General features: G+C 48.6%; 1 protein-coding gene across 1 annotated transcript in view; it reads right to left on the reverse strand.

Moving 5' to 3' along the window:
• LOC116435093 (uncharacterized) overlaps positions 1–27,807 on the reverse strand; it is a 103,935-nt gene that overhangs the window by 75,342 nt on the left and 786 nt on the right. Inside the window, exons 3-7 of the mRNA XM_076366521.1 lie at positions 24,770–27,659; positions 23,773–23,882; positions 23,172–23,229; positions 1,049–1,106; positions 34–115 (exon numbers count right to left, since the gene is read on the reverse strand). Of these exons, the coding sequence (XP_076222636.1) occupies positions 34–115; positions 1,049–1,106; positions 23,172–23,229; positions 23,773–23,882; positions 24,770–24,833 (372 nt within the window). The 5' untranslated portion in view covers positions 24,834–27,659. The remainder of the gene's footprint in view (positions 1–33; positions 116–1,048; positions 1,107–23,171; positions 23,230–23,772; positions 23,883–24,769; positions 27,660–27,807) is intronic.

Raw genomic sequence — 27,807 nt, forward strand, 5'->3', positions numbered from 1 at the left:
GCTTCCCGACGATCGGTCGTTACAGTCGCTTACCTCTTGCTGCAGTATCGCTTGAATATCGCGGGGCTGGATCTTCCAATGGGACGCCAGTCTCTTCAGCCTCTCCTCGGCGCGCCTGGAACGGAGAAAACGTTCCCCTTGCCGTTACGGAGCCACCTCGAGCGTTAAACTTAACAATTTACCTAGCGGAGGTTATTTAACAGGCTTCCTAGAACTAACGATTAACGGGCCCGTCCACCGATCGGTGAACTTTCCAATCTCGGTCTACTAAATTATGATCGGAAGCTAATAACACCGGGGACGCGTAATTCTTGTCTAATTGCTGTTCGACGAAGAATTAATGGGATCCTTGTTAATCATAAAAGAATCTATTAACCCGTGGATTGGCAATCAGGATTTCTTTGTAGGTACACCGATCGAGTACGATGCACAAGGCGTATTCTTTTTTCGTCTTGTCGTGGCTCGCGCTTGTTACGTTTCATTGACACCGCGATCGAAAAGAAAGACTACGGTTGCGCGATTTTAATAGAGCCATTAACGAACGCGATGGCGGAGAGACTTTGATGTTGTTCCGGTAACGGTAATTAATAAATGATACAAGAGCTTCGCTTCGAGCAGGAACAATCGGCGTAATTAAAACGGACTTAAGTGGCATAGATAATTATTCTACGACTCCGACGTTCTAAGGGAGTTAATTGATTTCTGGGTAGAGAAGTGTTAATGTACGCTGCGAAAGTTCTGTCGGTTTAATCAGCCTCTTTAACATTTCGATCCGTTGTCCCTCCGTCTGCATAAATATTTCATTAACCGTTCCACTCCCCTCGCGTGCAGTTGCCGCGCTATCGGCGAAACAATGGAAACGAAAAATCGGGAAGAAAGCCAATAAACATCGGTGTCGATAAAACCGAGTGACTTCTTCGCAACGTTCGCACAGCGATCCGTTCCACTCGGACCGCGACGAATACGCGAAATCCATATCCCGACGATTCTCGGCCGCCAAACCGACAAAACTTTCGCGTCCGAGCCAACTAACGAACCCGTTAATTACCTTTCGACGGCGATGACCCAAGCTTTTCGCACCCGGCCAGCCTTGAAGCCGTCCAACTCTGCGCAGAGAAAAACACACAATATCAATCGGATTAATCGGCTAGAACCGCCGCGAAGTGCAGTTACATGTCCACGCTTAGGCGGTAACGCGATACGCGAGGTGTACGAGCGTACGGGGTGTTCCTTGAAACCATTGTGCAACCGAGAAGCAATCGACACGGAAAAATAAACGGCGGAACATGCGGTAAAATTCAAAGATAATCGACCTCGGATCCATGCTTGACACCTGAACCGCGGAAATTTACAACGAACGAGGCCCCTGAATTACGAATAGGCGCATTATCTAATTCGTATTCAACGGCACGCGCGGCTAACGAATCACTACGGTTATCTCGAGAACGGAGCGTCACAGGGAAACACGTAACTCCATACCATCCACTCGAGTAGAAATACATTTATTCTGCACTCTATTATACAATATATTTCCTCTACTTCCTACTTAGTCTTCTAGACGAGCCATTACAAATAAGTTCGTTCGCCAGAGCAATCGACTCCGTCGTCGAGAGATCAAAGGAACTCGAAGCAGATTAACAACCGACTCTTTCGCCATCGGACTTCAACCGAAATCTTCAGAACGGAGTCAATCGAATCGCCCCACGAACGATAATTCATCATCCCACGATCCCCAAACGGAAGACGAAAAATCCTAAAGACTCGATCAGGAACCAATCAAGAGCTCCATCCGCGAAAACTGTACGAAATCCTAAGAATAGAATCAACCGAATTGCCCTCTAAACAGTCCACGTTTCCCGTCGTCGCGCGACTCCTAATCAGCCCGTGCACATCGACAAATTTCCACACATGCTTTCCGGACCTCCGGCGTTCACGATGGAGCCGCCGTCGTCGTCCGGCTCCTCGTCGTCTATGAACTTAATGGCGGACAGATCGAAGTGTTTCGCGACGTCCTCGGCCTCCGGCCGCTGCTCGGCCGCCGGAAACTCGTCCGACTTTGACGTATCGTCCTCGTCCCCGTCCACGGACTCGTCGACGACGAACGTCTGGCCCTCGACGTCCGACCTCGGCGAACATCCGCAGAGGATCATCTTCCGGAAGATCCTCGACATCCTCGTGAGACCTTCTCCTTCCCGTTCCAAGAGCGGATCGAACGGTTTCAGTGTTTTTCCGTGCGCCGCTCGCTGTCCGCCGCGGTCGTTCTCATGTTCCGGGACGACGGAGCGTGATGGTCGCGACGCCCGAAAACTTTCGACCGAGCACAAACGCGCGACGACTCGAGGCGGATCCCCGGAATCGCGACCTCTCGACCCCGGGAGGAACGTCGGACGCTGTTTCCCGCGAGATACGAAAACACACGGCTAAAGAGAGGCTTCCGCGAAGTCTCTCGGACGAGGCGGCTGGTGATGATCTCGCGCGCGCACGTGTCGCCGGACCATAGAAAATAAACTCCCCGACGCGACGGGGCCGGGAATGGATGGCACGGCGCGCACCGAGCAGGGGGTTTATATTTGGAACCGCTCGCTCGAGTCGCCGATAAAAATTAAGGAGGAGAACGGCGGGTAGCGGTGTTCGGATCGACACCGTTTCACGCCGCTGCGGGTTCACCGGTTTTTCCTTAATACCTTCGCGACCGGCGATTTGTATTTCGAACGATTTATAGCTTGAGGAAAATTAATGCGCTCGAGATTGGCGTCGTGCAGTTGTGACGATCAATATTTTGCAGCTTCGGTTCAGGAAATTCGGTTGCTTTCACGTGTGTTTGTAGTTAACGTTGTAAAGGTGCACGATTTCTTTGTTGAATTTTAGTTGGATTTCATTCGGCATTCCTGCGTTTCATCGAGTATCGGAACTGTGAAGATTGAGGTTGATGCGAACGTGTTGAGTTACTTTCACGCGTGATTTTGTATGAAAATTGGAACGCATTGCGTAACGCGAGAGGCGCTGAGATTTTTCTGCTGGATTTTATTTCCGTTTTGTAGAGATGAGCTGTTGGACTTAATGGAATTTGTGATTATGAAGATTGCCGCTGAAGGTAACGCTGGCTGCGAGCGTGTCGGCTCACTGTTGTCGCTGGTGGCTGGAGTTTTTAGAATTGATTGGAGTAATTGGAATAGGAAGATTGATTCGGCGGTGGCGTGTTTGGTAATTTGAGGGGAAAGTAGGTAATGGTGTAACGCAAGAACTGTTGTGCTTGGTTACTAAATTAAGATAATAAATTGTCGATCATTTTTAATGGTGTTCATCTTTGCTGTGGACGATTAAGTAATATTATTTGAAACCCTTGAAATCATCTTGGCAGTCGAGGTGTTAATGGTTGATAATTTTGTTGGGTAGTCAATCTTATCTATAGAACGATAGAACATTGACTACGTTCGGAGGAAACATTGATAGCTCGAATATAAATAAAAATAAATGAAAATGAAATTTGCATAGATTATTGCGCAATCATACTGAGATGAGAAAACGATGGATGAAGAAGGTTTATGCGAAATTAGACTTTCGTAGATCATTCTAAAGAGGACGCTCTACTCAAGGCTAAGAGCTAGTTTTAATAAATCAACATGATAGACGTGAACAAGTTACAATGAAAACTTTGGACAGCCGGCGAAGAGAGTAGGCCTCTGTCCCTGTGAATTCGTCAAACATAAATTTCTGCAACAATAAAAATTCTATGAATATCTACTTGTCAGGGCAAAACGTAGAGACGTGCAACGTATAAGTAGAAAATCCGAGGAACATGTGTTTCACTTTCTAACTGTGTGAGTGATTTATGGTTCGGCCGAATGCGCGAAACGCAATGAACGCAACGCTGGACGTATAACGGTAACGCGAACGGGAGAAGCACAAGTATAGAAGAACACTTCGACTTTAGAAATTATCCCAAAAATTACTGCGTTCAATTGACACAACTTTTACCCTTTAAAAAACCACCCCTTAATCAGTTCCTCTTTCACGCAAACTTGCATCCCTCGAACAAAACTGCTCTCTCCAAAATATTCTCTTACAGACCACCGAAAAGATACAATGTATCCTCCTATTCTCTCGATATTCTCCACAATTTTCGAGCTAAAACACACCGACAAACAAAGTTCCGACGAAAAAGACATCCCCAAACAAATACCAAAACCGTCGTTGACAGTGCCTCCCTATTCTCTCGATGTTCTCCACAATTTACAAGCGACAAAACACACTGACAAAGCGCCGCCAAAAACGACGTCCCGCAGCAACGGAAAAACATCCCCAAGCAAATGCCGAAGCTCTCGTTGTCGGTGGAGCAAACAATTCCACGGAAGTCCCGCAAAAATCACAGAAACTTCCCTCGTTAATAAACGCTGCCGAGGCTCGTCTCGGAAGATCTACAAGGGCGGCTGAAATCCGTGCAAATTGCCGGTTCATCGCTCGACAAATTCGAGAAGAGAGCGGCCGAATTCAAGCCGACTCCGCGCTCGCGTTTAATTAATAATTGAATTCGGCCGAGCGCGCGCGAGGCTCCGGAACTTCGAAAGTTCGAAGTGGCCCGCGAGACGCGCGGCGTCGCCGGTAAACACGGTTCCCCCCTCGTTTCCAACCCCACCCCCCGCTCACAATAATCTTATCGCGCCAGGGACACTCGAGTTTCTGGAAAACAGCCACTGACCCGGAAGCCGGGAACGAGAGTCAGCAGGATTTTCATTATTTTTCAGCGGGCGGTCGGTCTCGGGTCCGCGAGCCAGCGAACCGGCCCTCGAATAATGGGATCCGGTATTAAATTCGGGAACGCGGCGGCCGCGTAAATTGCGAGCGATTTTATCCCCGGTATAATCGAGTAAACAGTAGACGGGATGGACACGCACGCCCACCGCCGGCGCGAAACACTGCGAGCAGTGTTTAATGGAGATTTCATGGAGATTTTTATTGTCTTCGATGAGCGCTTCTTGCTGTTCAGTCGTCGGATCGGGGGACTCCTCGATGGGACTGTAGGAATGGGAGTGACCTTCCGATTCGAAGGGATAAATTGGATTCCGATGAACTGCGAGAAGAATTGTGAAATTTAATGTTAACGGTTTGTCGGATATGAATGGGTTGGAGTGTTAGAGTGTATGAATTGTTGATAGAGGGAAAAGGAAATGATTAAACCGTTGAATGCCGCACGATTTCATGGTACAAAGTACTTGAAATGGTAAAAATATGATATTAAATCATTCGATTGAACTGCATTGTTATTATTGCGGGTTCATCTAGCCGAATGTCACCACGTTAGTTAGCATTATTTATAATATAGAAATGTTTTCAAATAATCATAGTTTAATTGAGTGAACCATAGTAATTCGATTTAATTGGGGGTCACCGGTGACCACATGGCATTCAACGTGTTAAGAAGAGATATGTAGTCGTTATAAGTGAAAAGTATTCAATGAAAGATTGTTAAATATTTGGGAAATGTTGAATTTTTAGAGATTACTAATGCACTTTGCGAACATAGATTTGTGAAATTTAATGATAATGGCTTATTGGATATGTTAAATGGTTTCTTGAGTGTAGAGTGTATGAACTATTGTTGATAGCTCGAAGAGAAAAGGAAAATGGCGAAGAGATTCTATGTTAATCATTATAAGAGAGAAGTATTTACTGGGAAATTGAAGGATAATGAAATATCTGGGAAATGTTAAATTATTAGAGATTACTAATGTCATTTGTGAACATAGATTTGTCACGTTTACAAGTAGAAATATATAAACTGAAAGTAGAGCACGCTGAAGCACAGAGAACAATGGAGTCTAGTGCTCTTTGATTGAATTATAACTGACGGAAGGTCTCAAGTTAAAGACACCCGAAAACTTTCGAAGACGCGATACCCCGGAAGCTCGTATAAACGTGCGATCCCCTGAAATTTTAATGGATTCGGTAGCGAGCGCGTTAAACAGGCCATAAACGCGTGGATATACTTAAACATTTGCGGTTCGATAATCGCCGACAAGCTTCCACGGGTATCCGCGGCGATAAATGCCTTTGAGGATTGACTGGTAATCATTGTTCGACGCGTTTAATGGCGTAGCCGGCGAATGAAAGATGAACAAGGGCGCGGAACAGCCCTGATGGTTCCTCGAGCCATTATTTCCGGCGCGGAGGGCAATCGGCGCTCTGATTTGCTCAAACACCGCTCGACGTGGTCGATTCGAGCGTCCGTTCGTTCTGTTGACAATCGAAACGTCTACATTCATTCAAATATTAGTATCACAATATTTTCCCGTGAATTCTTCAATTTCGAAACAAAGATCGACGAAAAAAAGTGTCTAACAACACAACCAGAACCCTTTCTCCGCGTAGAAAAGATTAAGTTACTTTCACGTGTGTCTTTATCTAAAATGGTAACTTACAATGTAAAATGTAGGAAGATTGCAAGATTTTTCAATTTTATTTTCATTCTGTAAAGACGATTCGTTCCGTTTGATAGAATATTGCTACCGAAACAAATGCTGATGGTAAACGCGTCGAGAAAGTGGAAATCCAAAGGAATTTCGTCGGATTTCCACGAGAACACAACAGTGTTCCGTAAAAGATGCTTTCGAAACGGATACCCGGTGGGCTACGTAAGGGTTAACGCGCAAATTTACCTACTCATCTCACACGAGCTCCGTCTCCGCCCTTTTTTCGCCCTTCCTCTCTTTAACTTTCATCCAGCAGGCCGACGAGATCCCGTTGGAAGAAAATTCGTAACAATGGAACGCGATCTGCTGCTGGCTTCAGAGGGAAGCCCTGGCTCCCAGCCAGAACGTGTTCAAATATCGCTCGACGATTCGGAGAAAGCGCTTCTCCGCTTGCCAAGACAATTTTTCAAGGGCGAGACCTACCGCCCACGCCGCCATTGATGCGCTAATGTCAGCTCCGAGCGAAGGCTCCCCTTCTCTCGCCTTCCCTTTTTTCAAGTCGCTCGACCCGGTAACGTATTAGGTTGTTGCACGAACAGGGTTTTTAAGTTTCTCTCTCGCGGGTTTGCTAGACTGCTGCAGATTTTTAAAAGGAACAAAAGTTCGGACATCTATTTTTGTTATTCTCTCTAAGTGTCTGTGTTGCAACTAAGCTACTGTAGATTTTTAAAGGGAAGAGTTTGAACATTTATTTTTATTATCCTTTTTAAGCTTCTGTCTTGCAGCTAGGTTACTGCAGATTTTTAAAAGGAGTCCTAATGTTTATTTTTGTTATTGAAGTTTCTGTTGTTACGCCAGAAATTACTTTAAATTCCTTTGATTGTAAGATTCTTCGTTTGATTGCTTCTCGTACCTTCGTAAAAATCGTGAATTCACAGATTGTGCGGTATATTTACAACAGTTATGACAATGATAGTGTTTATTACAAGGTCATTTGTTAAAACAGAATGAACACCGTGGAAAACGAAATCGTTGAAGAATGTCAGGTTGGAAGCTTTTCCTTTTATTCTTGAAGAAAGTGTTTGCGATGTACGATTGCAATGGAACACACTCGAATCACAGGATAAAAGCAAATAGAAAGCAGAATGCTGCATACGATTGAAGGCTGTTGTACAAGAAAAATTCGATTAATGATGTAACGAAGATCGCGAACGCGCCGCGCGTCACGTAACGAACGAAGCAAACGGCGAGCGCGAGCTCGTAACCGAGAGAATTAATCGAACTGTCAAGCTCCGAGGATTGCCAGTGCGAATTGATTTTAAACAATCTTCAACTAATTTTCTTGCTGGGCAAATAGTGTCCCGTAAACAATACGACGCACGTTTTCATTCGGCGTGCAAACAATGATTTCCGATGATCACATTCGTCCGCAAAAACTCTGTACCGAATAGTGGACGCCGACTGGCGAAATCTGCGTTCGAAACACGAATTTTTTCAAGTAGAAGGAAGTATTCAATTTATAATCAATTCACATTTACAGTCGATTAACCACATTATAAATTCATCTCCGAAAACAAGCTTTACAGACCGGACACATAAAAAATGAAAGCAAACACTCGCTGATCGAATTATCTTTTCGTGGCAGCCTTATCTAACATTTATGTATCTAATGCTTTATTCTCCTCGCTTTCTACAGCTTTCACTCATTTATTTAGCCGCATCGACTGTAACAATCGAAATGCGATTTCATTTTTAACAGACGCCATTTTAATCACCAGCGAACCCAAAAGAACCGCATTCCAATGAAAAAACTATAAACCCGTCCGCGAAATCAACCTACTCGCCGCTTCACCCGGTAACAACAAAACACATCGAAACGTCGAAAAACAGAGTTAATCGGCAGAACTAAATTCCAACTTCTCGCATAATTCATTGCATACCGCGTACCGCCGCGTAAAACCGAAAAAAAAGGGAAGAAAAAGAAAGAGGGAACGTTTATTCCGACGTTCAAGAAGCCGCGGTCGTAATCAAAAATTTCGCGGATCTAGGTCAAACAACTCGTAACCTTCGCGCCGCGCTTTCCAGCTTGACAAAGCTCGGCCAGGGGGCGGTGGGGGAGGCGCGCGACCGCTTGGAAACCGCGGAGAGCGGGAAATTTCGCGAGAAATTGCCGGGAAAAACGTCGGCGGACCGATTCTCGAGCTGCCGCGGTCGAAATTTCGCGGCTAAACCGCGGAAAAGTTCGACTCGAACCGGCCCCGGCGACGATTAACATTTTCTCCCACGGTCCGGGGCGGCGGGGGACGGACTCTCTAAACTAAATCTCGCGTAAAATTGCGACCGGTCACGGTCGAACGTGCCGCGAGCTGGCGCGGATCCGTCGAATTCGGGTCGAGGGAAACGGTGCCGTGACCACCGCGTTCCACGGAATCCTTTTCTCGGCCGGAACACATTGTTACGACCCGCGAGATGCGCCCGGCAACATTTTCCCTTCTCACGCTCCGAGGATGAACTCTCCTTTGAGGGAGATTTCGAAACTGAAAGGGGTGGTTCCTCCGCGGCGGTTCAGCTGGCAAGTGGCTCGGTTTAAATTTGAATTTTTTAGCTCGCTCCTCGGGACGCGGGATTCTGTGAAGATCCGGGGATGAGGTTACGCGGGAGAAGGTAATTGAAGGAAATTGAAGAGCGGGAACTGGGTAGCATTTTTGGAAGAATTTTAGGTTGAGGGGATGACGGTTGAACGAGACCAACCGCTTGTATTGGAACTTTTCGTTTGAGTAGTCCGTTCAACTTCCATAGGGATTTGTATTATTTTCTGCAGCCCTTGTTTCAATTTTGTTTCAGCAACTTTCGTACGAATTGCATTGTTACAATGCAGTTTTTACTGTGCGTAGGAAGAGATTCCATTTCTCGCGGGAGAGAATGAAACTGTAATTAAATAAGTGTCTATAAATGTTCGAAGACACGGACCTGTCGAACAATTGCAAAATGTCAGATAAGACTGCGACGCGAATCGGCGTGACCCGACACCGCGGAAGATTCCTCAAGTTTAACGTTAAGAGCCGGCTAAAGTATTAATAATCGTTCGTCCTGAAATTGGTGTCGTCAAGTTCGGAAACCAGGGTAACGCCTCTGGAGCTCCCCGCGCGAACACAAGGGAAGCTCGTCGCGAATGCTCAGCTTTTGTCGTATTCATAAACGTCGGCTCCCCGGAGAACAATTTTCCCAGTTCGCTACATATTGTCTGGAGGTTATGGCACAATGATTCCGCTCTTGGTAATATCTTGTTCAGCGGGTGTGCACGCGTGACAGGATTTCGGAACCGCTGACAGGGGTTCTCGCGGTCCTCGCCGAACTAACGAGCGCGCGGAGCGCGGACGCGTTTTTAATGAGTCACGCCTCGGACTCGCTTGAAAAACGCGGCCCAATTTTTGGGGGTAAGTGGCCCTCGGAGACGAAAACGCGCGGCCGCGCGGACAATATTCACGCCGGGATCGTGTAATGGCACGGAAGCCGAACACTGGCGAAGGAAACCATTAATCGTGCGCAAACAATCACTATTTTTCTGTGGGAAACTGAATCTAAATTGAGTCGGTGCGATGCTTGCATTGTGTTTTCGTGTTTCGCCTTCCTGTAAGGGAATTAGGTGTAGAGAATAATCGTCTTTGTTGTATCCTCCGTGCATCTATTCTCCGTGTACGTCTCAAGGCTCGAATGACACCATTTTTCATCCCCTAACTAGCGGTGACCGCTCGAAGCCCCATATTATCAACTGGCGATATTTATTCTTATATTTTTGTTCACGGTTTTTCCTACTTTTCCGGTTTCTTATAATTTTCAACATTTAATAACGATATTATGACAGCAAGATTTGAACGAAGCAAGTATCTTCTCGCCGATGCGAGAAAAACGAATTCCGTTTCGAGAACACTGGAGGACCATAAAAATGAACAACCATCCTACACGGAAGCGCCAACAGAGATAAACGGGCACGATAGTTGCTTCGATAAGAGATTAGCGATCTAGAGCCAAGTAGAAAGCGGAAAATTCGAGGATGATTAAAGCACCGTCACCGGCAGCGTGCCCGTGCGATTGCATCGGATGCTGAGGGCCGCGCGTACGGTACACGAGCGGGAATACTCGGCTCCGGGTACAGCTTGACGCACGACCAGGCGAAAACCAGTTTCCTAACTGTATAGGCGTTCTGTTGTGCACGATTCGCGCGTGTACGTCTCGCAACCGGACCGTAGAAGTCAGTCATCGCGCGGACTCGCTGCCACGAGACGCCTCGCGCCGCGTAAAAAGGAAAGTTCGGGCCGGCCGAGAAATCTAATTGATCCCGTCCACGTAAAGTTTGGGGGTGGCTCGATGTCTTTCGCTGTGTGCTTTGTTTATAGTTTCGAACTTAGTGTTGTAAAGAGCTTCAACGTTTAACCGTCAAGACTGAGTCTTGAAGGCTCGGAGGTCTGTAAAGCTGGAGTCTTAGAAGCTCTAAGGCTCACCCTTAAAGGCTGAGTCTCGAAGGCTTAGAAGTCTATACTGCTCGAGTCTTCGCAAACTCAACCTTAAACGTCTTCGAAGCTTCAAGACTCAAATTTGAAGCGTTGAAAGACTGATCTGAGACTTAAGAACCTTTCATTTACAATTCTTTATGCTCTTTGAGATTACATAGCTCGAGGTTTGAGTCCTGGGATCTTGACCTCTCTAAAAGAGTCGCTAGAGTTCGAAGCTCAGGACTCATTTTTACAACACTACCTTCGATTGACTGCGTGTAACCATATCGACGAATAGCAAGTTGATATAAAAAATTATGTGAGAACGGATAAAATGACGAATTGGGCTCGTATCGCTCAACTTAATGGTTACATCGAGTGATCCCCCAATTTTACCTAGTTTCTGAACTTCCACGGGCAGACGGGTATTCCGTCTCGCATGCAAATTCGCGAGCCCCGGTGTCTAAAACTCGAAGACCATGGACGCATTATCCGCCGTCTTCGAGGCGCAAATTGCGCGAAACACTCGAAGCTATTTAGCAATCTAAATGCCGGTACGTCCGGAACGTACCGGAACAATCGTGCCACCCTCTCCCCGCGACGATTTACTCTGTCGCCGTTCCGTCTCGCTGTTGATATTCCGTCTCCGGTAATTGGCTCCGTTTCGCCGGGATTTTCGTGAATGAAAACTATCCGCTAAGTTTGCCGTTTCGGTGCTGAATCGCTGATTGATGGGCCGAGTGTCCTCGCGCAAATACCCATTCCCGTCGGTTCTCGAAGTTGGAATAAAAGAACCTTCCATTCATCGATCAGAAAATTCCTCGCGCTAAGAATAGAATGCAAACATTGATCTCCGTTAATATACAAGTTTCCTTGTGTTTCACTCATTCCCACGCGAAGTCCGCGCAAACGTATCGAGACTCCATCAATCAACCGACGGAGCTCTATAATTTACAAACCAATATTCGCCGATGTTGTAGCTTTGAAAACGAATTCATCTCAATCGACCCGACATCCGATTCAAATCCACACGTTTCCTCATTAAAATACATCCCCATTATCATCTGAAAGCCGCGATAGATTGCTGCGAAATAATTGCGAGCATTCCAAAGAGATACACACGATTCCTTCCTGACTCCCTCGTTGCGATCGGGGAATTTTAAAAATACCCGAAATTAATTTCCGCGCGCATCGCGGAACCAAAAATTCCTCGGAAAAATTTCGAATATTAAAGCCGCCGCGGCATTCTAGTGCGCGCTAGCGCCACAGCCCGTCAACCCTGTCCAGCGCCGGTCCTATCAAAGTGTCGGGAGAGGCGCGTGTAACGTCCGGTTCCCGTGAAATTCCAGAAATCGTTTCGTTTCTATGCCGTACGAACGCGGAACGCCCCGTCCGTGCAGCAGCCGGCGCCGTGAAAGTAAATTCGATTAGCGCCGGCCACTTTCCACTCGCTGCGGGGGTAAATTCGATTGACGCGCGCGATAAGATCGAACCATTAGCAGCGTGAAACGCGTTGTCTAAATTGGCTGCCGCGTAATCTGGAGCACTCTCCGGCCGCGCGAGGACGTCCGCCATTCGAAAACGGGACGGATCGCGCTCGTCTGGACGCGGGACACGGGACGCGGGGCAATCCACGTCGAAACCATGCGCCGCGAATCTCTCGGGCACTCGAAACCCCGCTGAAAATACCGGGTGAACGAAAAAAAAAGAGAAAAAGAAAAAAAATGGGAAATAAAAGGAGGAAAAAGTAGGGGAAAATCTCGACGAGCCTGCATGTCGCCCGTGATCCTCGATCCTGGCCAAAGAGCATCACTTTTTTCCCATTCCTTCTCTTTTTTCGGCTTTTTATCCGTCGGAAAAGGGGTGTGGCAGGTGGGAATTCGTATTGGTTCGGAGACGAATCGACAGGTCAGCCGATAATTAGAACAGCTGTCGTTGGACGACGACGCGTACGGATCTTCCATTTCGCCCCCCCACTTTCTTCCCCTCTTTCCGTTTCCCATTTACTACAAAGATGCAAATTCGCGTTGGTTCGCGAGATCGGCGATCCGCGCGGTAATTGGAACAGACGTCGGTGGACGATAACGCGTTCGGATCCTCCGTTTCATCCTCCTCCGGTTCGCTCGTCGCGAAAAATACGATGTGTACCGGCTGATAATTAGAACAGCTGTCACCGAACAACGATCTTCCATTCTAATTTCTCTCTTCCCCCCGGAAAAAAGAGCCACTCCGCGAATTTACATGAAAAAACGAACCGGGTCGCCAATAATCAAGCCAGCCAAGCAACGCGTACGGACGTCCAATTTCATTTTCTTCGCCGTCCCACCCTCTTCCCTTGCCCGAAAACCAGGTGAAAGGTGGAAATTCGTATTGGCTGGAACGCGAACCAACGCGACAGCCAATTTAATCGGAACGCCCGTCGCCGGACGACGTCGAGTATAAATATTTTCTAACGAGCTATTTTTTCCCTCCCTTTCACCCTTCGTTTTCACGCCCCGTGACATACACCTACGTCCCTCGACCGCCCCCCGCCCCCCACCCCTTCCCGGCCGCCAGCCGCATGTCCGCGCGCGTACACATCGCGTGTACATATCTTCCTCTCCACCGGTACACACCGTATCGCCGGCGTTCTTCTCTTTTTTTTTCTCCTCTCCCGTACTTCCTCCTCCGCCTCCTCCGGTTTCCTCCTCATCCTCCGCCGCGCGCCGTAGGTATTCCCCGCAACGGCATCCAGTAATTGTCCCGTGCTCGCGGTGCGTGCAACTCCGCTTCCCCATTTTCCGCGCGGACCGCTCGCCCGAGCCGCAAATTATAGCCTCGAATTCGCAATCGGGACTCCCGATTAACCGTTCGGCGACCCTTTCCCTCCGCCGTCGGTTCCTCGCTTCTTTTTGCCCTCTCCTTCTCGCCTTCTTCGCTGCTCGACCGAGGAGCACGGGGTCGATTAACGTGTTAGCTGCCGAGTACTAGTTAACTAATCCACGCGCGTTAGTACCGTGTCCCGAGACTGGTAGTCGCATTTTCCATTGCATTACGATGTGTTTTCGACTTGGAGCTGGATTTCATATTTTCCACCGATAGAGAACGGGTTAATGAGCAAACCCGGAGTAAGGGTGATGAAGTTGGTTTTAACACTAGATCTACCAAATGGGACAAATTCTGCCTTAAATTCTTCTCATGATCATTAAAAAGATGAACGCTGCTCTAGGTTACTAAGAAAATTGATTCAGTAGTACGCAAATCGAACCACAAGTCAATTGAAATCTCAATAATTACGTTCTTAGAGTCCCTAAGAAAATTTCAAAATGTCAGTTTCATTGTTTGGTAGTTCTAGTGTTGAGGAACATGGATATTGTTGATATTGAGGGCGAGATGAGGCACAGATAAAACGTTATTGAGATTCTATAGTCAATGTTAACATAGACTTCCGTTGAAAATAGAATTCTTTCAATAACATTTAACCAGTTCTAATACGATGACACAATAGTCAAACCATCTCAATATTAACAGATCATACAGCAATTTATGCTAGATATACAAAAATCCTAGATAACTGGATCATCGTGAAACGTGGTAGAGCGAACGCGTGGTCGATGAATCCAATCGCTATAACCATCCTTGTAATGTTCCCAACAGTTGCCTGCATAGGTAGCACAGAAATCTTGACTGAAACGTTCGAACAATTCCCCTATTCGATTCGCCGAGGGTACTTCTTGGCTCTAAATAAAATCGGCGAAACAACAAGTGCATAGAAAGGAGGCGCGGGCGCCGTTGAAAAATCAAAGAGAAAGGACCACGGTCCGAGAAACAGCTTTGTGCACGCCCGATGCAGCGGCGGCGGCGGCGGCGGCGTGCGCGCGCGCCTCTTAAATTTTAGCAGGATCGAAGGGCTCCCTCCGTGAGTCGCATCGATTTCTGACGGCACAAAGGGTGGTCCGGATCACTGGTCTTTCGCGGCGCGGCGAGGTCAAACTGCACAGGTCTATAAACACTCACGGCTGCGGGCTACGTGTGTTCCTTCGACGTTTTTACACCAGGGAGAGAGGTGCGCTCTCAATCCTTGATAACGTCGATCAGTTATATTGGGCGACACGGGGCCGGGTTCTTTGGGGAATGTAGCTGCGAAATTGATATCGCTTCTGCGCGACGGAACTCCCGTGCACGTTCCGAAAGGCGGCTTACAGTTGTACAAATACTCCGAGGAACTATCGGTGATACCGCGGTCCGCAATAGAACCCCGATATAATAGCGAACCTCAACAGTTACGTTCCGCTGCGGCCCGTTGTGATTGTCCATGAGATCTTTATGCGGGTCGAGAGTTGAATAAGAATATCCGTATCGATTATGTTTATTAAAGGTCACATAAAATAGGAGAATTTCACGGTGCATAGTTGAGGGACTTTGAAGGGATAGTGTGACAACGTTCGTATCGATTTTGTTTATTAAATGATTTACGAAATATGAGAATTTTATCATACGAATTTGAGAAATTTTGAAAGGATAGTCCAATAAGAACTATCGTAAGACGTGAATATTGTATAGCAAACGGTTGAGAAATGTTGCTTCAATGATCGAATTTTCCGAGGTATCGTATGAACTCTTTCGTTGTGACACGTAATCACAATCTGCCGCATTGTTGTAATTGCTTCGTTGTCCCCGTTAGACGAGGAACAACAGAGGGAGTGAAAAAGGTGGACCAATAAGGAGGAAGAAGGGAACTAATGAAACGAGCCCAGAACCACGCCCATTGCTCTCTATAACCACTCGACCAGTCCCAAATCAGCCTAATTAATTTCTTACAGTTTTCCTAGTCCCCAAATTCCTTCTAATTGCGTCTGTGTTGCGAACTGCACGCCCGGTGAACCGTGAACGACGCCTCGGTGCCAATTTTAGAGGCGCAATCAGCAACGAATGAACTGCCGACAATCTACGCGAGAGAAGCAGCGCGCGGTAGTAGCATTTCCATGCTTAATTACTTTCCACGCACTCGATGCATCGATTCGACGGGACAGCGAGCAGTTTGCCGGTCGCATCGCGCGCGTTTGCCAACGCGAAAGTGTCTCCGGATGAAAGCGGATTCGCGGAAACCGCGCGGCACGCAGCGGCACGGAAACAAAGTCGAAGCGTGCACGCACGTCGATACGCGGTGGTGCGCCGATTGTTGCTCCGCGACGGCGAAACATTCGCGTTAAGGCTAGTCCAGACTGATAGACCTCGTCTGCAGACTACATAAGTAAGTGCTCACATGCTGGAAACTAACCGACAACGCAGTCGAAATCAATATCGCGAAAGCTTAGCTCCGAGCGAGAAGCGACTGCGAAACTTTAACCCCTTGCCTAATGTTGGCGTCTAAAGGTGCTTTAAACATTCGGTTTCGGTAACGCGTTATTGACAATAATTTCAGCAAAGTTCGCTTAGACCAGACGTAAATGAACTCTAATTCGACAATTGCATCCTCCGGTAGTCGTATATTATACAAATGCGATTATTTTATATCGGTTTGATTTAGTTCGATTCAGTGTTTCGATGGTTTCAATTCTCTTAGAAATCACGCAAAATTCTGCAGTAGCTAAGGGGTTAATCAGGTTGTAGTGAAATTAACATTAGAGTTACAAGATAGACGAGAACGACCCATTTCAATCCTCTTTCAAAATTATGGAAAAGGCACAGAAGAATTTCGGAGGAACTATTAAATAAATTGATTTAGACGAACAAAGTAGAACACGAGTGAATGCTAAATAGAAATTAAGTCTTAACACTCATTCTCTACATACCGATTTCCAAGTGAAAACTTTCGTTTCGAAGACATTACAAACGCATTAGAGCTTCCTTCGATTTATAACTACACTCCATCCTAATGGAAACGAAACTTCAATTCTCCATGTCACAGTTGCCTATATACTTTCAGAAGGATTATCCTACACCTAGTATCTTTTCTTTATGGCAGTGATTAATTGCTATATGATTATATCAACGATCAACATTTTACACTCTAACCAATTAGACTCGCATTCCTTTCAACTCGCTTCTCTCGTCACCGCCTAACACACCGCCCGTTATCAAGCATCGCCGGAGTTTCATCATTTCACAGAATTTCTCGCTTTACCAACGTCTCAATCGTCGCTCAGTCTAGAGCATCCTTTACTCGCGCGATACGCAAATGCGAGCACGAACGTGCACGTTTATCGGGCCAACAGTCCGCAACCGACATCGCCGCTAACGCGAATCGCTCGCGATCCTCTGGCACGAAACGTTCCCCATCGAGCCCTCCGAGGAAACATTCGTCCATCGATTTCCCCGTTCGATTCCCTGAAATCTCGCGGGCAGATCTCCGGTCCCCCGATCGTCGTTTCCCGAAGCCCTTTGCGCGGCCGGCCGCCGATCGTTAAAGGCACAGACAACTCGGGAAGGCGGCCCGTTAATTATCGAGTCCATCGAAAAAGCAATCGCCATTTGTCCCCTCGTAAACCTAATTACGCGATAATGTCTGTCGCCGCTCGCAATTATGAACGCATTATGCGCTCGCTAATGCCCAGGAAGGGCCGCGACATCTCGATGGGCATTCCGATCGTTTTGTAACGGCGGAACCAGTTCCAACCCCGCGGCGACGGGGAATTATTAATACCGGGGGTTGTAAATAACCCGTACAGCCCGGCGAGGACGAATAAAACAATGGTGGAACGACTGTAAACAACAATTACCCGGTCCGACCGTGTCAATGAGCGATATACGACTCGCCGAACGATCCTCGGGTGCGACGATGAAAAGAATGAAGGTGGAGGGGAAGAGGCGAGGATCGAGGTGCTCGCGTTCCGCGCGAGCTTCCGTCCCTCAAACAAATCCATTTTTACTGTCGCGGCGGCCGGGGGGTTGGCTCGCTTTCATTTTATCGCGTCGAAAGCGAGGGAAACGGAGAAACAAGGAAGAACGATCCTTCAACCGGCCGTTTGACACGGGACCGGAAATCTCTGCCGTTCGACGCGTGTCCGGGCAGATTCGAAATCTTTTCATCTGCCGCCTCACGGAAGAGATTTTTTTCCCCTTTTACTTCGATCGGCGTCGAATTCAATCGACGAGTCGCGCCTTTGGAAACGCGCGATTCGCGTGATCGTCGACGATCCGACCGCGCGAAAGTTTGGGAATGGAGATGGGAATGGAGATATCTCGCAGGTGGCTTAGCGGAGAAAAACTTTCACGGGACGAAAACCCGCGGAATTCTTGCGGATAGCGAGAAGGAAATTTCTGCTTGAAGGATCAGTTAATTGAATGGTTAATTAGATCGCGACGCGTCGCGGTTCTCGCGCGGAGTCTGTTCCGCCGGGAGATATTCCACGCGATCGAATGCAAATCGAATGTATCTCGGTCGTGACAGTTTTCTCTCGCGAACTTAACGCACCGATCGCGGTTGGTTTATCTTTCCGCGCGGGATTATCGCATGTTACTCGCTCGTTTGCCAGCGGTCGTCGCGGGAATTATATTAATGGGGATCCGCTGCAGCAGCTTCGCCCGTGGAATTTTGCGAAATAAGTGGAACGTGATTTCCATGTGGTCGGAAAGTAATTGCAAGTAATTGCATCAGCTTAGAGAAACAGGAATTAATAGTTTCGCTAGGTGGTCTGTTAGAATATCAGCTCGGGTTTAAGAGAAAATCATCGTATTCCGCATAATGGAAGCGTCGATCGAAAAGGAAATTGAGATCTACGAAATTAGGCCATCGCGGCTGCTTATCAACCTAAGCGCTGCTGAACTCCGAAAAATTACTTAAAACGGTTATTCCTGTTTATCCGTTTCACGTATTCGCTGGAGCAAAGCTCCACTCGTAATGCTCGCGTAAATTCAAATTCTATAAGGTTCATCGAAGTTTTCGAAGAGAAATTTCGGAGAGCAATGTATATTGCATCACTTTCCTCTACCTTTGTAGGCCTCGATTATATTCAAATTTCGATAATTCCACTCTAAAGTAAAATATTCCACAACGTGTATTCAATTTTTCGTTCAAATGGCAATTAAACAATGCACTTGTCTCGACTTTTTGCTTCGTGGAGTCAACCGACTTCGCCAATGAGTATCTCAGATATGTAACAAAGATGTTATATGCGGTAGCCTCGATTATATTTAAATTTCCATCGGGAATTCCACTCTGAAGTAAAATATTCTACGATGTTTACCGAATGGTTCGTTTAAATGGCAATTTTATATCGACGCATCACTTGTCCCGACTGTTTGTTTCGCGGAGTCAACCGACTTCGCCAATGAGCATCTCAGATATGTGACAATGGTGTTAACATACGCGGTAGGCCTCGATTATATTCAAATTTCCATCGGGTAGCCCACTCTCCATCGAGTCTCGATGCCGTGCGCGTAATCGCGCCACGCGTCCCACGCGCACCGCGCCGGCTCTAACCCAGAAACTGCAACCGTGACGGATTCCTCCGTCTCCGTTTTCGCCTATTAACGTGTCGCGTAAAACGATGACACATTGCGCGAGCGTCCCCGTCGCTCGTTCGACGGGACGGTACGCGACCCACGGTCACGAAAAACTCATTTTCCCTCGTCGCCCGGCGAGATACCGCCCGTATACGAGCGGCGATTACGTGCGGCGCACGATCGAACCGAAACGGTGCCTCGAAACGTGCCCGTGAAACCGGTCGTCGTCGCTTCGGGAAAACCGATCACGCCACCTCGCGATACGCGAAATCGTTCTTCCTCGAATCTCAGCCGTTGGATCTCGATCGTCGACACGCGTTGCGTCGTGTCGCTCATCTCTGAGAGACTCTGCTCCTCTTAGACACACCGTGTACGCAACATACGAGCAAGTTCGCGGGTCAAAGTGAGTTACTTTATAAACGTTTAAATTTCAGCATTGGAACTTTAGATTGATGCTCTGTGCACAATCTAGAAAATTTGACCGAAACGCTCGATTCGCGTTCCATTCGCGAATACTCATCAAACCTTACCATCGGAACACCTGACAGCTCTCCTATTCACAAATTCCCATCGAATTCCAGCTTGAGAACGCTCTGCCGATCCTCTACCTCGAAATTCCCAAGGAATTCCCTACTTTCGCAGGGTCAATCAACTCGGCAACCGAATGACCAACTTTCAATTTCCCTCTCGCCGTAGACCGGCGGCGATTCCGAAATATCCCAGCGGACAACGCAGGAAACCCCAACCCCCTAGCGAAACCCCCCCGATCGCGGTTCACACCGAAGACCCCTGAACCTCTCCGCGCGCGCGTGACACCGGTACACCGGCGATACCCTGCGGTCACGAAAGAAAGATCGATCACCTTCAACGTGGATCCGTGCGCAGCGATCGTCGATTAACGGTAACCCCGGTCAGAAATCGTGGTAGGATCCCGGGCCTGGTCGATCGCTCGTCCACGGCCCCCCGGCACGCTCGTCCACGTACCCAGCTGCCATCTGGCTCTTTGTCCCGGTTTCCCTCGACCGGTAAGACGACCGAGACACCGCGAGTCCGATCAGCGAATCCGATCACAAGCGGAACACTGGGTACCCCCGGGAACGGTGCGCCGAATAACAGCGGAAAACCACGAGAAATCCTCCAACGGTGAGCACGTCGAATGAAACGAGTCCGAGTAAAAGGGACCACGGGCAGCACACTTCGATCGGCGGTGTCCGGTCTCCTTCCTGGTCACACGGGAACGGAAAAGAACCGCGGTATCCGCGCGCCGCGCAACCAGCACTGGCTACCAGCGACGATCCTCCGCTGCTGGCACTCGCGGAACAACAAACACCGATAGGTACCGTACACACAGGGACACGTACATACACGCGGGGCCATGCACGAACGGTCACACACGGTCTACACACACTGGCGGGCACACCGGCGGTGTGCAGCGGGACGTCGGCCGGGCAAAGGTAAGAAAGAGGCGCGCGGAACGCCGCGGAACCGCTGGCACGTATGGACGGTTCCGTACTAGCGAGGACCGAGCGTGACAGCGGATACATTCGAAGGTTAGATTCGCTCGGTGTTCCTCCGCCGCGACGGGGACCCTCTCTCGACCGTGTTCCTCTCCGCGGCGAACCGTTCCCCACGCGAGGAAGGCTCTCCTCCTATTCAACTGGTACCCCGGGCCTCTCTTTCTCTTTCTCCTCGCTGCTGTGCCCCTCTCTTTAGCCTACCCACCTACTGAGTATCTCTCTTTCTCTCCGTCTCTCCCCGTCTCTTTCTCTTTCTCTCTCTCCCTTTCTCTCTGTCTACCTCCCGTCCCACATCCCTCTTTCCTTCTTGGACCCTCGCCTACGTCCGCGTCACGATTACGAGCGGCGACCTGAACGTTTTACCTGGCGAACGCCGGAATCACACGAGGAAACACGAAATCGGCCGACGATTTACCTGTCCCCCCCGTTCGGGACGGAATCGTGACTGCAACGATCGGCGACACACGCGACCCGCGTTCACCTAGCGCGTGGGACATTTTGGGGATTCGACCCGGCTGGATTTCGGGGGTTTCGGGATGGGGACGCTGGTACTGGAGGTGTCGGGCTGCGAGGATTCGATGATCAACGGGCGATCGCTGAACGATGATTCGGGAAATTTTGAATGGAGATTTTGGAGGGTTTTGGTGTAACAGGAATGGGACGGTATTAAGTTCTTGGAGTTCTTCCGAGGTTCTCTGTGCTTTGTGTCGCGTACGGTCGTGTTTGTCGGAAATGTTGTTTTCGTTTGAAGTATCGAATACTGGGTTTTAACGGTATCTCGATATCGTGGAATATTTTTTTAATATTCTACGGAGATCTGTCGCGTTCGTCGATACGTAAGAGAGCGCCGCATCTCTTCGACGTTACGTAATCGCCGGAGAAAGAGTCCGTGCATGATGCGGAGATACAGAAGAGTTTATTTTCCAAGCAAATCGCGCGGAATTAAGGGTGTACTAATGTAATAAACGATAAATTATAATACAACCATGTGGTCCGCGGAAGATACTGGCTGGGCCCGTGCCAAAAGTAACTATTCCGCCATTTCTCTACGTTAACCAAGCACTTTCGTGTTTTTCTGTCTGCCGGTCCTCAACGTTCAGCGTCATCCCCTCCACGGGAATAAAATTACCCGAGAATGTATTCCAAATTTAACCTACATCGCCAATTTATCGGATAAAGTGACAGATTATTTCTTGACGCGCGTAAAACTCGTTATTATTACAATGTGAATGATAATGGAAATTACGCAGGGGGAATTTCGTTAACACGTCGACTGCCGCTGCGGTCGCCGATGACCGGGGCTTCCAAATTACTTGGAAACAATTGCAATAAGCAGATTAATACGAAACGAAAATATTTAGTAACCCAAGTAACTAGATAACACTGTGACAACTGTGATACCGAATCATCAATGATTCATTCTGAAACGTTCAAGGTTCTCTTGGCAGTGAACGCGTTAATTCAGACACTACCTACCAGTGAAATTCAGTTCCTCTAATTTCTCTACAGAATTCTTTCCAATAATTCTGTCGTGAAAGAAGGAATCAACAATATTTTAAGCCCTCCGGTAATTCTATTATTAACTCTATCCTCTGAATACTTTTCATTACAATTATTCATGACTTTCCAATGGAACCGATCTTTCAACGCGAATCTTGCTTAAATTAACCCTTCGCGAACGAAGATTCTTTGAACCATACTAAACCTTCAGCAGATGTAACTAACTTATATATCAATTGCTAAAGCAACAGAAAATATGGAAACTACGATCTGTTGTTTCATTAATCAAATCATTTGTATGCGACTTAGTCTCCTAAATACGGAAATTTCATCTCACCGAAATGTTCGTCTGCAAAGGGTTAAGAAAGAGTTTATTTTCATGTTATACGACGTATAATATTGTACGTTAAATTTCATAATTCTGTTGAATCGGATGATGACCGAGTGTCGCCTCTAGATTGCGAAAGAGTTAATTTTACCGTGCGATCAGGTAAAAACGACTAGGCGAGATCACGTAGGAGCCTTCGGAAGAATAATAGCGGTGTTTGTATGTTTAATCGTACGCCGTCCTATCGTATTAACGGGAACTATCGTAACGGCCGCGATCGGCCACTGAAAATCGATAACGCTCGGTACTTCTAATCGTTGGACGTGACACGTTTATCCTCTTTAACGGTCCATTTTGCACATCGATTTTTCCCTCGCTTTGCGGCCGCTCCTAACGAGAAGCGATTCGAGACGTTTGCTCGGCCAGCTACGATACTATTCCCTGTTCCTCGCCGCGCGGAATTATACTAATGAAAAAGTTTCCGATGGACACTTACCCCGCTTGCTTCCGCTTCTTCTTCGGACCCGCAGACATATTGTTCGGGACTTGATGCACTGAGGAAAGAAAACGATTCCGTTAATCGACGGGACGTAAAGTTGAGAGCGCGGTACGTATCATCGAAATCGATTCAACCGTGATCAGTTAGCAGTAGAATCGCCGGACGGTTCGATTCTCGATTCGATTTCATCCAATCGCGAGTTCTACTTTTACCATTATTGAAAACGTGCAGACGCTTCTTCGAGAAGTTATTAAACAAGTTGACTCGGTGATACGCGAATTGAAATAGAAATCGATTGAAACCTTGAGGAACGCGGTCTTATAGTTTCCATAAAGGAATCATCGACAGGAAAGTTATGTTTAAAAATGAATAGTTTCGTTACACCGTGTAATCAGTAGAAATCGAATGGAATGTACTTCTCTTAACATTTTTATGAAAATTACAGACCGTAGGTATCGAATGCTCGGTGGTTCTAAAGTGAAAAATCGAGACGTAATCGCAACGCAGCGATTCTCGAAACGGTCTTGCTACTGCGAACACAGCCGCGGCTGTGACCAGACGTGAATCGGAATTTCGGTGACAAATAAACGTTAAGTACCTCGTATATATATTGAATCACTTCGGACTGGCTGGCGTTCTCCAACGTGCTGCCATTTACTTCTAAAATCTCATCCGCCACCTCCAGCGTGTCCGCGTTGCCCGGCGAACCTGTGCCACATTCGAAATATGTTCGGGTTACCGAGGAAACTTACGGGCACCGACGGCGCGGAAAAAAAAGCTGTTCGCGCGGAAGAACAGGATCCGAGGGATCGCGAAGAGAGTAGAAAATTCGTCACGACCGGACGGACAGCGGAGCGAGCGGTGTCAGTACGCAGTAGACAGGGAAGGTGCTCGGTCAGACGGATGATCCGATTATTTTCGGTGAAGACGAAGAATTTCCCGCGATATTCATGGCTTTAATGAAAGAAGCTTCAAAGCGAAGGAGCAGCTGAAACTTCTGCGTGCTTGACGACCGCCTTCCCGACCGCTCATTAAACGGCGAACACCGCTGCTAATTAAAGACTGGAAAAAAGAAGTTTTTCTCGCGGCGACGAACGAAATAGCGTTTTCCCGTTCCTTCTTCTCTTTTCTTCCTCGATCGTCGTACACGCGTAACGGGACACGAAATACGGATCGCCGTCGAGGGATCGATTTCGAATTAAAATTTCAAATGAAACGCGTTCGTATTCGGAAAACGAGTATCTACTGGGTTAATACTGGACTCACATGATACCACGAATCTCGCGAAAGTTCAAATTCGTACGTTAAGCTTCGAGACACATTCTCGCCGTGCATTTCATCGAGAAAAAGATCGAACAACGTTCCGAAGGTAGAACAATCGGGCCATGCATATCGAACACGCAAATTGTAGCACGATCATTGGAAAAAGAGAAAAAAAAAACGATGCACGAGCAACCGATTGAAGCGTCGAGGAGGCCAAATAACGTGGGAGCAGCGGTGTCGAGCGCACCGTACCCGAATCCCTATCTCCCGGGTACTCGAGCACCCGACTTGAGCCGCGAGTATCTATAACAGCGGAGGCAATCGATGCTCACCGTACAGTTTGATCTTGTCATTGTGGTTGATCAGTATGATAATGTATCCCCCGAGATCGACCATTTTCGCTGTGTCGAACGGTAGACGGTCGGTCTACACGATCAGATGCGGAGAGCGACGGTCCGACGGCGGCGGAGCGTTGACACCGGTGTGGTCCAACGGATTTAGAGGCCCGTCATCGCCGGGCGAACGGTTCGCCGTAGTTAACGTCGTTAACGCGTGCCATTCCTTCCGTTTCCTCTCGCATCTTCGCTGAACGTTCGACGGTACTATCGACCTCGCGACCTACTTTTCACCGACAATATCTACGCTTCCTATAAACGTAAACGCGCATCTTTCCACCTTGGACCGCGGGCCGTCCGGCCGATCCGGACGCACAGTTCGATCGGTAAGGGTCGCGAGCTGAACCGCCGTGAGACAAGCAGGACCCTCCGCGATCCTCCGCCGGCGGTCCTGAAACTTCACCGAACCAAGGGGGAAGGGATCACCGAACCGTTTGCCCCGAGTCCGGTCCACCGACACCGACTTACTGACCGAGGGAACGCGACCGAGAACGACGAGCAGTATCTCCCTCGAACGACGCTACCCCAACGGTACGCGTAACCTTGCCCCCGTCGGTCATTCTCGTTCGCGCGCGCCGTTAATATCGCGGCCGGAAGGAAGGAACTCCTCGTCACTCGTCGTCGACGGTTGCCCGCGGAACCGTAGGGAACTCTCGCGCGCGAGGGTAATCGAGATAGCGAGAAATCGAGTGAGAGCGCGGACAAGTCCACCCCGAGTCCACGGTGCCTGTGTTAACTGTCCCCGAGCCGCCCGATCGACGAGCGTCCTAGCGAGACGAGACGAAGTCCGTTTAGAGGAAACCCTCGTTGGGGCCCCGAGCTTGGGCCCCCTCCCCTACATCCTCGCAACGATCTTCCTCTTCCTCGAACGATCCACCGAGCTTCAGAACACCCGATGTCCTGGCTTATTGATCAGAGCACTCGCCGGACACGGCTCCACGCTCGCTTCCAGCATCCTGTCCCAGTGCATCCTCGAGCGTAACAACGCGGCTCTCTGCGCGCGACATTCGGAAGCCGGGAGGATGGCCCGGTTAGACGCGACGGGATCGACGATGGATATCCTCATGCTAGCTCTCCTTCGATCACCTCAACTCCGGCTTCCGTTGAGGCGCGCATCCCCCGATGTGACTCATAACACACGACGTTAACGGTGTCACGGTGCTACTCTTATGCAATTCCAGGTTACTTCCTTCAGCGTACGAGACACCCTCCTGTCCAGGATTATCCTTTCTCTCTCTCTCTCTCTCTCCCCCTACCTCTCACTCCCTTTCCGTCTCTCTCTCTCTCCCTTTCTCTCTTTCTTCGCTTCTTTCTCCCTCTCTGTCTATCCCTCCCTCGTCGAAGGACACTCGCGACGTCCCGATCAGCACGCAGGATCCGGGACGAGTGATCGTCGCGCGAGAACTCGCTGTATCGCTTCCGCACCTCTCAGCAAACGTCGGCCTGATCGGTCAGGAGTCGAATGTGCCTCGGGTCCGGCCCGATTACGTGACAGGATCCCGCGAACATCCGACCAGCGGAGAGACCGCCCCGCGTTCTGCGCCCTGGTGGTACGCAATTACTTTTACTGGCTCTCCACGGTTCACAATCGTGCTCCCCCACTGGGATTATCGTACAATATTATCGTGGCACACCGTTCCGATCACGTCGATTCACCGACCGCACTATCCAACGATTATCCATCCGGAGAGCAACGAGCGACCGTCTCCCTTCTGTTTCCCGCGACGCCGTGGGACAGTGGCAATCGTATCGGCGAGGATGGGTGTGAACCTGTGCGTGTTAACCGACGGCGGCTGCAGCCCTGACATCGCTCGTCGCCCGCTGATCTTCAACCCTCACCGCGAAGCGGCGACAGCGGCGGCCGCGATGCGGCGCACCCGTCGATCTCCCTCCGCGCGCGCCCACTCGCGCGCCGCCAACCCCTCCATCGCCCGACAGCTTTCAATTCGGCCCTACGGCTCTCGCTTTCGCCTCCTCGGACGACGACAACGGTTTGTTACCGTTGTAAATTAAGAATCGAGGGATATTTCCCGGGGCGTCGTCGAAGTCGGCCTCTGCCCCCCAGCGACGCCGATCGGCGACGACTGATAAAACAACCGCGTCGTTTTCCCTCGTCCGCCGCGGACGAAACGAAACGTGCCGCCCGTTCGCGCCGAGCGCGCGGCTTCTCAATGGCCCGTTTTATCGATCTATACCCCGTAATAACGTATTATAAATAAATACGGTTTTTTTAACCTTGTTTTGAACGATTACGCTCGCGACGGTGTCTATATTTACGGCGAACGCGTCGGTATTAATAATCGCAGTAGCGATACGGCCCTTAGCCCAGGCGAACACCCGACGCGTTCACGCCGAAAGGGCCATGTTATTTCAGGGTGAATCTCACGAAAATTCGCCGACCCGCGGTATAAGTTCTCTAAAGGTGTCTCGAGGTAACGTGAACGAGGAAAGATAAAGGACTTCTTGGAACGAACCGGGCGTGGAGATGTTGCGGGAGAGATTCTCGAAATGGATATTCTGTAACAAAGAGGATAGTGTCTTTTAATGTCTTCTGGCAATGATAAAAAAGAAAGGAATTGACATTCATCGTATGACGTTAACGTATAATTCTATTACAATCATTGTTACGATTGTAGAATACTATAACCTTGTCACCCCTTCTGGAAATCAAATACGTTTCTTTACTAGATCCTGGGTTCGTGTAACCACCGTACCGTACGGGGGTTCCCGTATTACTCACGGTACACATCCATCCATTGGAATCGTTCCAAGGCAAATACACAATAGCTCCGGGGTCCTTGGCCTTGATCGGTACAGGAGCACGGTACTACCAAAATAATTATCGTCATTTAATGTTCGTATTCCCCTATATACGACGGGGAAGGATTAAAAAATTTGATATGTAATTTTCGTGTCCCAATTAATAGCTTCATCGCCGCGATGAGCGAGCGTAACGGCGGCTGGTGCTGTTCAAC

Source organism: Nomia melanderi, chromosome 4 (assembly GCF_051020985.1).
Source record: "Nomia melanderi isolate GNS246 chromosome 4, iyNomMela1, whole genome shotgun sequence".
In the NCBI taxonomy this organism is placed as follows: Eukaryota; Metazoa; Arthropoda; class Insecta; order Hymenoptera; family Halictidae; genus Nomia; species Nomia melanderi.